General features: G+C 41.4%; 1 protein-coding gene across 11 annotated transcripts in view; it reads left to right on the top strand.

The window, feature by feature from the left end:
* Window positions 1-16,418, top strand: part of PHF20 (PHD finger protein 20) — a 65,189-nt gene that overhangs the window by 2,413 nt on the left and 46,358 nt on the right. For 9 of the 11 annotated variants that reach the window (XM_031605638.2, XM_031605639.2, XM_090151922.1 and 6 more), the window contains 6 exons: window positions 3,796-3,850; window positions 5,467-5,595; window positions 8,480-8,594; window positions 14,709-14,880; window positions 15,097-15,181; window positions 15,918-15,997. In XM_031605638.2, the coding sequence (XP_031461498.2) occupies window positions 8,512-8,594; window positions 14,709-14,880; window positions 15,097-15,181; window positions 15,918-15,997 (420 nt within the window). In that variant the 5' untranslated portion in view covers window positions 3,796-3,850; window positions 5,467-5,595; window positions 8,480-8,511. The remainder of the gene's footprint in view (window positions 1-3,795; window positions 3,851-5,466; window positions 5,596-8,479; window positions 8,595-14,708; window positions 14,881-15,096; window positions 15,182-15,917; window positions 15,998-16,418) is intronic. The other 2 variants (XM_090151920.1, XM_031605637.2) reach the window with 1 other exon arrangement.

The raw sequence follows: 16,418 nt of genomic DNA, 5'->3' as shown, positions 1-16,418 counted from the left end.
CACCAGGACCCCCAGGTCCTTCTCCACAGGACTGCTCTCAGTGAGTTCTTCTCCTGGTCTGGTCTTATATCTGGATTAGCCCCACCCCTGCACTCGGCCTTGTTGAACCTCCTCAGGTTCTGGTGTTCCCAATTTTCAAGCTTGTAACTTTTCATGAACTTCATTTCAGGCAGGGTTCTGAAATTAGCTAAGAAGGTATTAGCTGTGTCAGTCTGTATCTCTGGGTACTGTGTAACTGTATTAAATGAGGTAGTGGGGAGGAGCAGTTGTCTGGTCGGTTGAGGGGACTGTTGCAGGGTTTGTTGTTTTTTTTGTTTTGTTTTATTTTCGTGTGTGTGATGTTAGCACCCAAGCTTTCCTGACCTCATTGCTGAGGTTAAAATACTAATTTCAGCCCAAACTTATTTTTCTACTACTTAATCTCAGCACTTCCTTCCAAAGAAATGGAGAACGTCCTCTAGTTCTGCATAATTGTAGTCAAGGCCCTGCTTTGAATTTCTCTAGTGCTCCAGCTGTAGAACTGTGTGGCTTTGGAACACGGATGGCAGTACTGTTGAGTAGAGTTTGAGTTAAGAGTTTTCTGTTCTTCTTAATGCTGAAATCAAAAAAGGCTTCAGTAGTGTATCAGAGGTTACACAAAATACCACACTTGAATTGCTTCTTCACTCTGCTGAGCATTGCTAATGGCTTTTGTGTGACATGATCCTCTGTACCTGTACAGATCCTCTGCTGAGGTTGCATCTCTGTCTTCTCAGTACTGCTGTCGTCAGTCTTGCAAAAGGATGCAGTGACTTTTTTTTTTCCCCAACTGCCCTTTCGTTTCTGAGTGGGGAGAGAAGTCTGAGCAGCCTTCAAGTGCACCCCTTCCCTTTCTTTTTGTAATAAGCATAGAGAGTTGCATCCTCCTTACAGTGTGGCACCTACACAGATGTGTCTCCTTAATGTAAATGAAAATGTGACATCTCAGCAAAGTTCACGGCCGTGTAGTATGCATGGTTTCACTTCATTTGTCAGGAAAATATCCTGTTCCTTATCAGAAAGGAGGGTAAGGTTGGCCTAGTTGAGGAAAAAAAAAAATAATGAAACTGGAAGTGCCTTGTGTTAAGTGTCAGAACACTGTACACTGGTTGGCTGCGAACAGTGGTCATTACTGCAGATGGTGTGAATTCTATGAAAAACACTTTTGTTTTTGTTTTTTTTTTTTCCTGGATTTTCTTACAGATGTTTTTTCAGTTTGATTTCAAAGAATCACAGCTCCAGGCCTGTTAGTGCTCAGGTATTGTTACCAGGTCCTTTTTTGTGCTGCTTTAGTGACTCTTTCCACTTAAAGTTGTTCTCTAGCCAGAATACACGTTGGTGCTCACCATCTTGGGTTCAGCAGCCTGCTGTAAGTGTGTAGGATGCTGCTGGAACATCCAGAGTGACATCAAAGCCAGTGGTACAACATCAGGTCAAAACTAAGTTTGTCAGTTCAACACCTGAGGTTTTGAGTTTCTTCTAAGGTGTGGACTTGCTTGAATTCCAAGGCTGCTCTCTGACAGTGCACCTATCAAATGGCTCCAACCTTACACTGCTGCAGTACCGCTCTCAACCAAAAACATGAATGTGGCCTTGCTGTAAGTTTGTCCAGGGAGCTTTGTGTTATTTGTTATTCTTTGCTTTTGAGGGGTATAGAGCAGGAATGAGAAACAGTCCACTTTATTCCTCTTCTTGATTTCATTCTCAATTGACAGAGGTGCCTTAAGCCATAGGCAGCCATTAGGCAGGGCAGAAATGTCTTTTAAGGGGCAGTTCTATGCAGTGCATTCAGCATCATGAAGTGGATTTATGCAGCTTCAGGGGGGCAAAGAGGAGAAATTGTGGTGAGGCTGTGGGCTCAATTAGAAATTTAGTTTCAGGCTAAATTAGAAAGTTTGAGGTGGCTGTAGTTTGTTTCTGTCACTGTCTTCTGTCTGGAGAAGTCTTGCACGAATTGATGTGGAGAGGATGTTTGGATGAAGAAACTTCCTGTAGAAACTCTTGGTTTACTTTCCATAGGACCAAAATGCTCATCCCTGTGCCGTGGGATGGCTGTAGGTCGTTCAGCAGGGGTTTAATGGAGGAGCACTGCCTCTGGTTGTCTTGGCGTGGTTTGCTCACTTAGCTGGGTGCTCATGGCACACTGGTTGCAGTGCGGATTGGTGTGGTGAACTTTATCATGATTTTGGGGAATTGTTTCCCTACAACCCAGCAGCTCACATCAGCACTGTTTAAGTTGTTAAACATTTGGACTCTTCATTTCCACTGCTTGGTGGATTTTGTGCCTTAAGATATCCTTCACACCACACTTAACTCTTCCTTAACTAAGTTCTAAAATCAGAGATTTAAGAATCTGCAGTTGTTAGAATCTTTCCAAAGACAGAATTGTTCTGTATTGATCTCTTCGTCTGATTTGTTTGGCTGCTTTTGTTTTTTTGTAGTGGTCAGAATTATTTCTGAGTAAGAGATGTCCTAAATATATATTTTTATATATGTATATATATATGTTTTCATAATATTTAAAATATCCTTTAAGCTCTGAAGTCTCGCATCTTGAAAAGCTATGCTTATAAAATCAGAGTATGTCTCTTACTTGACCTTGCTGAAGGCTTCTATTCCAATTTTTTAATTGTTTTCAAATGATCAATATTAAAAGATCACTTGTTAAGGAAGTTTAACCCCCGTGGTTTTGCAGCAGAAAGCCACCAGCACAAGTAGGAGCTGTATTGCATCAGAAGTGATGACTCCAGTTCTGTGAATCTGCGTCTGCTGTAATTGTTTTGCAAAAGAATTTTGATGTGCTTCCAGATCTGGAGTGCTCAGGCATTTTGAGCCCTTGACTCAGCTCTGGAAGTCCTGGTTTTGTTTGTGTGCTGTTTCTCATGCTTGGATGTTTCAGAATTGAAGCTTCCTCTTTTTTTAGTTTCGGTCCTCAGAGCTGAAGAATGTCTGGGCGATAAGAGCGTGGTTGGTGCTGTGATATTTCCAGGCTTCTCTCAGTAGCAGCTCTCAGCCTGTGAGAAGAAAAGAGGGTGTTAGATTTGGGACAGACTAATTGAATAAAGTCTCTGAATACTTCAGATAAGCTTTAAAATGTTAGCTGCCAAATAGTAGCTAGATAGACAAATTCCTAACTGCTCTTCCCACTTCTCTATTGGAAAAACAAGGGAGAAGTGGGGGTGGGGAAAGATAGAGGGGGAAAAGCCCCAAAGCCACCTGCAGGAGCTTGTTGTGATTAACACAGTGTTGGAAGAGATGGCGAATGTGAATTGTAGCCATCTGTCCTGGCTCTTCAGCCTGATGTTTCCTAGGACATTCTCAATAATGTGCACAATAAAACTGAATGTATCCTGTAATTTCATTTAAGTGCAGTTTGGGTGGATGTGCTGTATGGTAGATTTAACCTGTTCAAATATATTTACACAGTACCCTGAATTTTGAGTTAGTTGGACATACAAAGTTTGGTATACTGTCTACTGCCTTAGTTAATGGAGGTGTTCTGGAATATCTGGTGTGCAGAATAGAAAGAACAGCAAGTTACTGGTGGGTTCTGTTTAGTGAAGGATAAATAAATGATGGGGAAGTTTGATCAGGATATGCAAAGAGTCTTTAAGGACCTTAGGATTGATCTGTAATTTGGATCACGATAGCCAGCACTACTCTGTATTGCAGTATTTCCAGATTAAATTTATACTCAGTATAATTCTATAGGAAGGTTTTTAAGCTCTAAAGTACTTTTTGCCTCAGAATTCATACAATTCTTTTTCTTCCCTGTAGTTGTACAGCAGCACTTGGGATGCTCGTGACCATATAAGCAGCGAGTTTCTTCTTGGTGAGTATAAGCACAGATCCTCAGTCGTCTTAAAGGATTTTTTTTTTCCTTCAAGCATTTACAGCATGTTGTAAAATTCATTTTTCTTCATTGTTGCAAAGGCACTGTGGATCCCATTCCTGTAAATTAAAGCCTTAATTCTTAAAGCAGAAATTGCAGACTTTTGGTTGAATGAAAAAATGGCAGTTTGATCAAAGTAGTTGTTCTTGAATATAGCTTGTTTTGATGAGGGAAAGCCTGCTTTATTCCACGTGATTTGAACCCTTTTCCAGAATCTTTCTGCCTGTTCAGTGTTTGAATGTCTCTAACATTTGTGCTACAAGAGACCAAAAAAAAAAAAAGGAGAAAAGAAACCAGAACAGTTAAATAAGAGATGATCAGATGGCTGAAAAGCGTTCTTTTCAGTATCATGTGTTTATTTCTTTAATTGCACTTGGTAATGAAAATAAACTTTACTACAAAAATTGCCCACGTTCCTAATTTCTACTTCTACATTGGTCTCCCCCCCAGTTTGCACTGCCAGCACAGCTGTGTGGGCTGTTGATGAGAGGGTGAAAAGTGACATTCTCACTGTCCTGTAATCTCAGGGAGAGTGTGAGGATGGTGACCCAGGAAGGGTGATTTGTTTGCTAGCAGCTCTGCTGCCACTGAATGCTTTGAGGAGGTCGTGGTTCTGCCCACACAGGGAGCAAATGCGGGTGTCAGCAGTGTCAGTCTGCCCCCAGAAACTGGGAGTCAAGCATGTCTGCAATGAAACTCAAAGCTTTCTGCTTTGCATGGGTGTTTCAGTGATAAGGAGTTAGTTATGTGTTGCTCTTGTTGTGGAAGTTGCAAGTATCAGTTCAGGGTTTGGTTTTGGTGCTGTTACTCAGCCAAGGAGTTTGCTTCCTGCATAGTGCTTGGTTGGTCTGGCAAACTGAAAGCAAGAAGTCAGCGTTGATTACGATCTGTTTGAGAATCCTATGCAGTGCACATAAGAACTGGATGCAGTCTGGCATCTTGTTTGAAGTGTCTTTGGGATAGAAAATGGAGATGTTACAGTATTCCTGGGAACTTGTTGCCTTGTCTAATAATCTGCATGTTTAATTCATGTTTTTTCCTTTATCTGCTCTTGTTGCAATTAAAAAAAAAAGTGAATTAACAAAGCACTTGATTGGAGATCTGCATCAATGTGTGAAAGGCCATTGATTAGGATACCCTGGGTCTTGGGTTTCCTTGTAACCCTGACTCAAAAACTTACATTGCCACGAGACGGGGTGTGTGTATGGACAAGCAGGATTCCTTGAGTGAATAGCTAGTACAGAAACTCTCTGGGTGAGTATTTTAACTGGTGGATTTTCTGTTTCCTTTTTTGTTCAACATAGGATGAAATACAGTGAGACATACTGCATGGCAGCAGTGGGGCTGGGAGGCATGGCACACACAGACTTTGTAGGCTGTAAGGTCTGCTGTAATCTGCCTCCCAAGTCAGCGCCAAAATGTTTTTCTGTAGGCTGTTTAAATGTTTGTGAGACTGTGTAAGTCTTCATAAGATGTTGTTATGGTTGTATAATATAGCAATGTCTGTAAGTACAGTCTTGCAGCTTGATACAGCCATTACCTTTTCTCATCTGCAGGTGTGTGGTTTCAGCACAGCGTGGCTGTGGTCATCCACTTGCAAGGTCTTCTGATTATGGTGGGGACCATGGACTTCTCTGCACTGACCATCCCTGATGGGGGCAAGCATATTGTAGGGGGTGAATTGGGTGAGGCTTTCATTGTTTTACCACTGATGAATATGCAAGGCTTTGCATGATGTATGCAGATAGTATGAGTAAGAGAGCAAAAGTAGGTGCTGAGCAGTAAAAACCTGCTGTGCAAAATGTGATTGGACTTAGTCCTTGTCAGTTCCACAGTATGCATGTAGATATGCTAGCAGTCAGAACAAAGTGCTGGAGTGAACAGCAGTCAGCTTATGGTTTGTGGAATCTCCCATTACTCTGTCTTAGCACAGAAGCTGCTTATGCTGCTATATGGATGGAAAGCAAGATTCATGTTTACAGGAAGCAAAATGCACTTGGGTTTTCTGCTGCTACATTTCAGATCTCGAGGCTCCCATTAGTAGTCTGAGTGCTGCATCTCTAGTGCACGCAGGACAGTCTCTTGTTAGTTATTTTCTCTGGTTTTGCAAGTGCCTTTTGTTAATGCAGTACCTGCTCTACCTGCCTCTTCTTCTGTAGCCCTGTGGAATACCCAGCAATACAGAATGCATTATAGGAGCTGGACAGCAATCTTAACCATCCCAAATAAAGCTTAACACTGCTTTGTACTGAGTATTTGTGTATTTTATCTTGTGTTGATGCAGTTTGCCAAAGCTAACCATGCTTCTTCATCTAGCCAGAGAACTGCAGTGATTCATTGAGTTCCTCATTTTTTTGTGTGTGTGTTGGGCTTTGTTGGAGGTGTGGGAGGAGATCCCTGGGTTGGTGCAGGTATGTTAAAGAATGAAGGAGGTGAGGCTGAATTGTGGGACTGAATTTGCCATTTGAACTGAAGTAATACTCCATTTGGTTTAAAGGCAAGGTTTTGTGTTGATGTGATTGTACATAGGGAATGGTTTAATCACATTTGTGGGTGATCTGGAAAATTCTCTTTGTGCAGGTAGGTGAGTGACTCTGCAGTTTCCATAGAGAAGATAAGAGGCTGTTACTCATGAGTTTGCTGTAACTGCTTGCTTATGTCCTATATGACAATATAAAGAGATGCTTCAGTTTATAGAGGAACTTTCTTCTTTCAAAGCTTCCTGGTTCACCAGATCAGGGGCTGAACATTGATGGAGCTTAAAAACTGAAGAGAGTAAGAACCGCTACATTGTGGAGGCTTGTTTTAAAAGACAGAAATCATAAATCCCCAAAGGGATCAGCATTAATGTCAGCATATTGTCCTCTGCAGCATCTTGATAGGCGTGTGAGTACCAATTAGGAAGGTACAAGTAATTGAATGGTTGAATAGTCTTTTAAATCTGAACTACCTCATGGTGACTCTCGGAAGGAGGAAAAGGCCCTGCCTTTTAAACAACAGAAATGTGTGCTTTTTGTGACATGGATTTGGAAATGCTTTCTGTTGAAACCAGTGATTTGTCTGCATTCTGGAGTATCAGTTCCTGAAATGCTGCTCATAGTCATTGCAGAGTAGGAAGTCTTAAGAATATGAAAAAAATAAGAGCAGAGAGAAGCCTTGCAGCTTTGGGGAATAATGTTCTGCCAAGTGTGTCTGCCTGAGGAAGCTGATCCTGGAATGAACTGCGTGTGAAGAGGACAGCCTGCTTTACAAGGAAAGCGTGCCAAGCAGAGAGCACTGTGCTGAGCCACCTCGGGTTGGGGGCTGGAAGAACCCAAAGGAGCCCAAGAGGGTGGGGAGAGTGTAGGGGGAAGGGATGATGAGGAGAAAATTTTTTTCTTTAACATCTCTGCTCTTGTTCAACTTGCTGATCAGCTGCCTTGCACTGGTGTTGGCTGTGTTGGTGCTGTTGGTGTGTGCTCTGGCAAATGCTGACGTTCAGCTGACTCCAGCTGGAAAGAAGAAACAGTTCAGATTCTTACCAGAATCTGCAGCCCCAGTAAATATTATCAAATGGCTTCTGCTGTTTTTTCAGATTTCCCTTGCAATGCTCTTCCATTATTATTTTCTTAATTTAACATAGGCTGTAGTGCAGCGTTCCTTGCCAAAGCTGGCATGGTTTTATTTATGAATAGAAGCCCTGTTGTATGAGGCAGCGCTGCTGCAGCCAGGAGCCCAGCCTGCCCTCCCACTGTCTGCTGTAGGTGAGCTGAAATGCTGCTTCTTTGGGGTCCCCCACTGCTGAGGGGCTCCTTTGCAGAGAGCTTCATTCATGTACTTCTTGAAGTGCTTGGTCTTTGTGTGCCCCTATTTAGAAAAGGAATAGCAAGTTTAATACTAGGTGAGGAACCAACTTGCAGCCCGAAGTTCTGCTACATTACAGCATTAAGCAACCTATGTGTGCTCTGCATTTGGAGACGTGGAGTTTGATTGCTAAAATGTTGTTTTTGCTAGAAAGTGGTGGAAAGTTGCCGTGAGTCTGCAATGGAAGTATGGATGTTTGAGGTGTGGATGGGTGTGTTCTTTAACAAACAAATAGCAGATTTTTTTTTATTTTTTTTTGTAGTAACTAAGTATTTCTTTGAACTGCATTAGTAACAAGTGTTCTTCAGTACTTCACTAACAGGTAGATTTTAGGTTGTTACTCTGTGTGTTTTTGCTGCTTCCTGTTTACTGGATTCCTTGTTTTTATCAAAACCAGGAAGGGGAGGGGGGGAAATCATGTCAAGAATCTTGTCTCAGTCATGGCTTGCAGAGTTGTTAATTGACCTGGAACTTGGACCAGTGGAGAAAGGTTGAGCTTCAGTCTTCCACGGTCCAGTAGCTCCCTTGTGAATGCTTTTCTTTTTTTTTAATGATTCTGTATACAATATCAGTTGGGAAGCCTTGCTTTAGAAGTAACTACCCTCATTACTTTTTGTGAACAAGAAATACTAAGGTCCCTTAACATCTAGGTTTTGGGGGTTATGGTGCATAAGCTTATTTTGTATGTGTCTTGATTAGTGATTGATATTTAATTGCATTTTTCAGGGGAATAAAATCAGCAGTGTTGATATTACAAAATGACAAAACATCCTCCGAATAGAAGAGGGATCAACTTTGAGGTGGGAGCCCAGTTGGAAGCCCGTGACAGATTAAAAAACTGGTATTTTTTTCAAAAACATTCGTATTATATTAACTCTAAGTCTTTAATATCTTAAACATTTTATATTGATACCGTATTTAGAGTCCTTGTCGTTGGTCTGTAGGAAAGTAGTTAATTTCTAGAAGTTTATATACCAGTGCTTGAAATGGGCAATGCTTGCTGATGTGTTGTGCTGGCTTTTCTAGAAGTGTGCTCGTGCTGTGTGTGTCTGGGAAGCAGGGCTGCGCACACCTAGCGGGGCTTTGTGCTCACATTGGGAGGTCTGTGCTGGATACAGCTGATAGTGTAGGCAGTGTGAAGAAATGAGTCCTTTGGAGTACAGGATTGTACAACCCAGGGTTGTTCCTCACTGCTTCCTTTCCCATCGCTGTTTATAATTTGTAGGCTTCGAAGTCTGAAATTGTTCCAGCCTGCCCTCACGTGGGGCCACCAGCTGCCAGCGTACCGAGTGGGGAAACACCCTGAATAAGAAATCTGCTGTGGTGCTTGTCTTGCAGATTTGAGTTTTGAGGAGATTTTGGGGGATTTGAGGTTTGTTTTTTTTTTTTGTCAACTACCGCAGGAAGGGGAGAGAGGGCCTGGAAGTCAACTCGAGCCGACTTTGAGCCAACTTCAGGCCTTCTTACTCTATTTGTTTTAGGAAATAATCATAGCATTGTAAAATGGCCTGGGTTGAAAAGGACCAAATCATGCTCATAACTGAAAATTGCTAGAGTCAAAGGCTACTTAAATACTAAGTGGTTCTTGTTAGTGCCTTAGGATGTCTTCTCTCTACAGAAATCAGTAGTTAATTTTTATTTAAGAATCCCTGGGTTTGTCATAACTGAATAACTGCTCCGGAACATGCAGGCAGGATAAATGTGCAGAAGTGGCTGTTTAAAGCCTCTGGGCACCCCAGAAGGATTGTGTGCTGCCCTAGAGATGTGCAGAACTTGTTCCAGAATGTATCAGTCATGCGTAGAATCTCTTTTCTTTCCACATACGAGGAAATTGGAATTGTTAAAAATGAGTAAGCATAGCTTTTCATGGAAAGAACATGAAGCACAAACACTGTTCTTGGATTTTGTTGCCTTTCCTGTGTGACAGAGACATGTAATTAGGGTATTAGTCCAAATCTGCATGCTATATCTTTTGTGTTCTGTTTATACAAGAAACAATGGTAACATCTGCAAAAAAAGACTTCTAAGCCTATGTGCTGTGTAGGCTTAGTAGAGGTACAGCTTAATGTGGATTGGCTCATGGCTGCCCATCTGGCACGTTTGTGCCTCAGGCTATGAGTACGTAGCTTTTAGGTTGGGAAACTTGGTGGACTGGGATGGAATTCAACACCTACTACTTTCCATAAATTCCTTAGCTTAAATTTAGTTTTAGACTTGTAATATATCCAGAATTCAAGCTCTCTTGATTTCTTTAATTTTTTTTTTAATGATCTGTTTTGTGCATTGTGTTCTGCAGCTCTTCAACCTCATAATGTAGTTATTGGTTCTTCAGTTCTGAATGTTTTCATCTGCTTGCTGAGCTTCTGAAACCTGGGTCAGAAAGTCCATCTTTCCCTGAGTGATGATCTCTGGATATTTGGGGGTCGTGTACCAAAACCTGTAAGATCTGGAGGCTTAATTAGCAATGTTAGTATGACAGACAAGGGACCTTGTCTATCCCATTCTTAGAAGGTGTGGATTTGTAGAGGAAGACAGGCTATTCTTCAGTACTTTCAGTGAGCCAACAGAACTGCTCTGTGGTATGGCTACAGTGCTCTCCTTTTATATGGATGCAGAACCTTTCCATTTCTTCATGCTTGTTCTTCTCATTCTAAACCTTCAGAGGTCCAGGCTTTAATCGTATGCAGATTTTAGGTTTTTTTTCCTTACTTAGACAGAAGTCACCTCTTGGGATGGAGGACTGGCCTTGACTTCTTTGCTCAGTACCAAACACACAAATCAGTTGGTTAGCCATTATTGCTTTCAGTGGAGCTTTGGAAAGCAGTTCATCTTGGAGCCCCATTTAGCTGCCCTCACGGCAGTGGCCTGTGCCCTGCACTGCATGTTCTGCTTGTTCAGTGTGTGTTTGAATGGTGCCAACCTTCCAGCCCTACTACATAGAAGAAATCTGCACATGCCAGTGGAGGAATCAATGCCACAGCTGCTCCTTGCAGTGTGAAGTGAATGTTGCATCTTTTAGAGAAAACGAAATCCCTTACCAAAGGTTGCTTTGCTGTATTTTTGTTCACAAAATATTGAGCATCACTTCAATTCCTGATGGAGTTGTCTGCTCCTAGATTTTGAACTCCAGAGAGCACAGTGGGTACTCGAGGTGCTTGTCTTAGGTGTTTTTGTTTGGTTTGTTAAGACTTGTCTGACGCATGAAACATGTCACGAAAGGCCTCTGGTGTGTGCTGACCTGGGGGCATGGAAGGGGAAGAGCTGTGTCCATCAGACAGTGCTTCTGTGTGTGCATAAAGGGCTCTTGGGGTACACAGTGCTGGAGTTCTGAGGATGGGAGGAGGCTGCCCTGGTGGTGCAGCCCTGGGTCTCGAGGACCCAGAAAGGCTGGCTGTGGTGCCTCTCCTGCACGTACGTCTCTGCCACATTGAATTCTTGATGGTTTTAGTTTTGTTTTGGGTTTGCTGTTTTTTGTTTTTTTTTTCAATTGTGAAGTGCAGTTTTGCACTATTGATTGTTGTTTTTTTTTTTAATCATTTAAAGTCTTCACTGCTGGCTAGCTGCAGATATTGCTCCTTAATGAAAAGAGGATGAATGTGCTGCTTACCTCCAGCAGGCAGATGGTGATGGCTCTTGTTTCCATACTTTAATGATGCTTCTTTCAAGTTCATCCATCTGTAGTGCAAGTAACATAGGAAGAAACTTGATTCTAGTCAAGGTTCTTGAGTATTGATATCAAGGTAATCTTGTAATGAGTGTTGTACTGCTGTGTTATGGCAGAGATTGTCAGTGTCATCAGTGTAGTTGCTCGCACTGTCAGGGCTTTGTTCCAGTGCTGAAAACGTGGAAATTCATAGTAGTTGTCCTTCATAGTGCTACTCCTCCTGAAGGTTTCCATTCCTCTCAGAATTGCCTTCCTAGCTCCAAGAGAAAAGGGGTTGTATATAGGAAAAGGGAGATAGACTAGCCCAGGCCTGAGAGAGGGGAACTCCTTCAGTCATCGCTGTCTTGTGGAATTTCTAGATACTCACTTCTTCACAGGAAAGGATGGAGGGTTGCCCTTGTCTCTACAAGAAACCTCCCTTCACGTGACAGCTGTAGTCTGAGGTTGCCAGTTGCTGTTAATCAGGACTATAGAGAGTTGTGCTGTTGAAGTCTTCAATTGTTGCTTGGGTTCTCATGGCAATTAATTGCCCCTGTTTTTGTCTCAGAAGTTTCCCCTTATTTATCTAACTCATTAGGCATGAGGCCTTGGAAGGTACAGACTCACCATTCCTTTCAGATTGAGATGCAAGGCTGTTTGTTTTAGTCTCCTGATTAAATCACAAGAAGTTATCTGATTTCATCTGGCTCTTCAGCATGTTAGATAAACATTCAGATTAATCCCAGTTGAGGATCTCTTACTCCAAATCAGTTATCTGTTCTGAAAGCCCATACAGCCAGCTTAATTCTTCTTCATGGTCTGGTGGAGGATGGACCTTACGTGGACTCATGGCAGGCTGTGTTCTCTTCATGTCCTTTAGGTCAGACTTCAGTTCTCTTGCTTTTTACTTCACAAAACTTCCCAGTGTGTTTTCTTGATAAAAAAGCTTGAATTCCTTAGATTACTTCCATCCCATGACATGTGTGCTTGCATGGATATCCTGTGTTACCTTCTGTGTAGATCTGTGAGGGCTTGTGCATCCTGATGTGTTGTGCTTGCTCAAGGCTCTGAAGGACAGGGATTTAAATATTGGAGGAAGGATGCCTGCGCTGTCAGTTTGTGCTCAGAGCTGTTGAGAGCCTGGGAGCTTTTTGTCTTCACTTTCAAGTTGCCAGGCATGAGGCAGCACTGCGCTGCTTTGTATCCAAGAGGAAGTTCACACTGGGGAGGCATTGAAGTTTCTGGTTGGATGTAATATAGCTTCTGACAGGTTTACTGTTCCAGTCAAGCACTGAGCATCTGTTTGCCGATGGTGATTGCTTCAGTGAGGGAAGGCTAGTTCATGCTGCAGTGTGTTAGCCAGGAGCTGCCTGAGAGCTCTGGTTCACTCACCTCTTGACCAGGCTGAAATGCAGTCTTGCTGTCAGGTATGGTTTTTACTGCTCTTGTTGATGGATCAGTTTGTCTCCCACCATCAGGGAGCCTTCAGGAGGTGAGGAGAGATGAGCTAGGTGTGGATGATACTGGTGCATGCTTCTGGGATGATTATTCCTTTGGTGAAGTCTCCTGTTCCTTCTTTTCTTGTATGAAGAGGGGAGCAGTCTTGGCTGAGTGGTTTATTGGCTTTTGTCACTTAAGCATGTCTCCACAGCAGGAGAAAATCAGTGGATTGAGTGTATTTCCCAGGGATGGGCATCTGTGTGGAACACATCGTTAGCTTGGTGCTGAGTCAGTTCTGGGTCCTCCTCATCAGTGTCCTGCTTGATCTTTGAGAATCTGAATGAGCCCCAGCTCTGCTGCAGTTCCAACAGCAAGAACTTCTGCTGGTTTCTTGAGAGGAGCTGGGAATTCCTTCCTCCGTTTCTGTATTCTGTGCAGGGAGCTGTATACTGATTGTTGTCATTGCTTGTGCTAAATGCTGTGCAGTTCCTGAGATACTGAGGAGTAAACCATCTCTGAAAGAACCACATTATGTACAGAAAGACTGCAGGTCTTTCCTCCTTGTGACCCCATGCAGAGCAATCTGGTGCTTTCCTAAATACAACAAACGGTGACCATCATACACACAAATAATCACACCCCACAAAGGAAGGAGTCAAGATGTCCCTACCATAAATATATCCCATCTGTCTTTCTCTCTCCTCCACAGCCTGTCCTACACGTGTTCTGATAATATACTGGGATGAACTAATGGCATAGCTGGAGGTATGTGGTGTTGAGTATTAGGCAGGTCTTTGGTTGCAGTGTAAGGCTTTGGCATGGAGTATTTGTAGCTCTTTTTCAACAAGTTGTGATTGGATGTGACCCATATATTCTGAAGAATTTCATTTATAGATAACCTTTCTTTTAATCTATGTAAGATTGTATAAAATAATTCTTTGCATTTCTTTTAAGTATGAATTCTTTTTATAGCTTTATTTCTAGCATATTTCTAGGCTTAATCTTTTTTTTTCCCTCTGCCCCTATCCTTTGTTCTGCCTTCTTAAGTGTGATTTGTCAAATAAAGAATACTTGTGAATTTAAGCTTTTCCTTCAGGCATTTGTTCTGCAATTCACAAGGGTCTTGCTTTAATTCCAGGTGACTGTGAACACTGACAAGTGAGTGTTTTCTCCTAGTGCTATTATGGCAGAGGGGGAAATAGCAGTACTTGGGATGTTATCTTCAGCTGAAATAGTGAAATATGCTGTGATGCTGAAATATGTACTTAAGTTATGAATTACCAATGCAATTAAAGAATTAAGGTCTTCCTGGTTAGAAACAAATGAGTCTGACCTTTCCCTGATTCCTGTACTTTTAATGTACCAAGCACTTTGTATTTGAAAGTCCTCGGACTCTGAAGATGGATTTTAATTTTGAGAATCTAAAACTAAATTTGGGTTTAGCGTCTCTGCTAGAACCCTGCTGTTAAACTGAACAACTGTGAGACGTTGATGGGCATCTCTGAGTGAAGTGATTGTGCAGAATTCCAAATGTTGCTCTTAGTAAGAGAGAGCTTCAGTTCTGTGTACGTGTTGTTTCCTCTTTCTGCAACTGTCTTTGTCTTTGTTCAGTGTTGGGATTCATTCTGTACTGAGCTCCAAGTCATCTGTAGCATCTTAATTGCTTATATGAGTGATGTGTCAAATAGTACTAAGGCTGTGGAAACTAATGTTTTTTAGATGAGGTGACATGGATCCCCATCACACCAGATCAAGCAGCCTTCAGCTATTGTGCTTTTGATTGTGCAGAAGGCCAGCTGCATATAATGCTTCGTAGTGCAGTTAGAGTAAACCTCTTCTTAACTGAAGTATTCTAATCTACCTCTTCTCCAGGTATCCAGCTCACATTGAAGAAATTGATTATGAGGAAGGAAAAGTACTTATCCATTTCAAACGGTGGAACCACAGATACGATGAATGGTTTTGTTGGGACAGTCCTTATTTACGGCCTTTAGAGAAAATACAGTTAAGAAAGGAAGGATTACATGAGGAAGAAGGGTGTGCAGTAAGTAGAAAATAAAGGATGTTTGAGCACATAAAACTATTGAATGTGCAGTTGGCCTTTATGATGGTTAAAATGCTTCACTGTTGCTTCATTGCTTGCTATATAAGTTTTATGAGTTATTTTTAAATACTGGAAAGCTACACATTCTGATGTTTTAAGGAAGTGGTGTATTTCTGTATTTCTCAGATGAAAATGCTTTAAAATATTGTCTTGTAGGGTTTTCATATAAATGATCAGGTGTTGGCATGCTGGTCTGACTGTCGCTTCTATCCAGCCAAAGTTACTTCTGTTAACAAGGATGGTAAGGAGTCATTACTTTTTTTTGGTCACATTTGTTAGTAATGTATCTGTAATGTGTTCGAACCTTCTTGCATGGTTGGAGAGAGTACAACAGGCTGAAAGCAAATGTGAGAAGTTTTTGTGAATTGCGTATCTTAATCTTCCATCAACTCTTTTAACTTAGCCTTTCACCCTTTCTATGAGATAAGAATCTTCTGGGATATCCAGTCAGTAATTGCTATAAGTATGTACACAAGGGAAGTTGTTTCTTAAATTTACTATCAAGGGATGTGTGTAATTGCAGTAAGCCTAATGTTAAAGTTGCAAAAACTCTGAAAATAGAGAATCTGGAGAGCACAACCATGCTTCTTTTTGAGCATCCACAGGTGAGGATTTGTTCTTGTGCTGTGCTTTCTTTATACTGAGTCTATGTTGTAAGATCAAGGAGAAAATCTAACCTTTAATAACCTTGTGGACACAATGTTTTGGAGTTTTCTGATTATGAGTACCTAAGGACAAACTCTCAAGCTTAGGCATGTAGGTGTTTTTTGTGCTTACTGTAATTTTTTTGTGTGTGTGATTTCATTATTTTTCCTATTTTTCCTTTATCTGTCCTGTGAAATGATTTTTGAACTTTCTAAGAAAAGTGGCAAAGCAGCTCCTACCTAGAGCTAAGCATGCAGCTTCATCATTGGAGCTCTGGTACTCTGTTCAATCCCTTTCAGTCTCTAAACTTATACTTTGTTTTCAAACTTTAGGTACATACACTGTGAAATTTTATGATGGTGTAGTTCAGACTGTCAAAAACATTCATGTCAAAGCTTTTTCCAAAGATCAGGTAAGTAGTGTGTTCATGCTAGTAGTATATTCTAAAATTGATGGTTAGGCTTGCTGCATTATAAAAAATGAAATAGTAAAAATAGTAAAACTTATCTAATGCTAAACTACTGTACGTTTGAGATGAAGTCTATCAAAATGAAAAGGTGGTGCAAAGCTTCATGGCCTGTTTTGTGAAGTTTTCAGGCTCATGTTCTTATGAATATGCTGCTTGAACTGAAGAAGTCATAGACTTAGATATTCTTTTTTAATATAGGTATCATTGGAAGATTCAGAATTTACATACCACAGCTAATGGTGGGATATTGGAAAAACCGTTTGGTTGTGTCAGTGTTAAAGTTGATTTTCATGTATATATATACTTAAACAAGGATTGAGAGCTATGAAGTGAACAGGAGTGTTTTTCTTTCCCGATTGTCTCA

This window comes from Phasianus colchicus, chromosome 17 (assembly GCF_987193195.1).
Source record: "Phasianus colchicus chromosome 17, bPhaCol1.hap1.1, whole genome shotgun sequence".
Classification (NCBI taxonomy): Eukaryota; Metazoa; Chordata; class Aves; order Galliformes; family Phasianidae; genus Phasianus; species Phasianus colchicus.
This window is presented reverse-complemented; position numbering and strand designations above follow the sequence as displayed.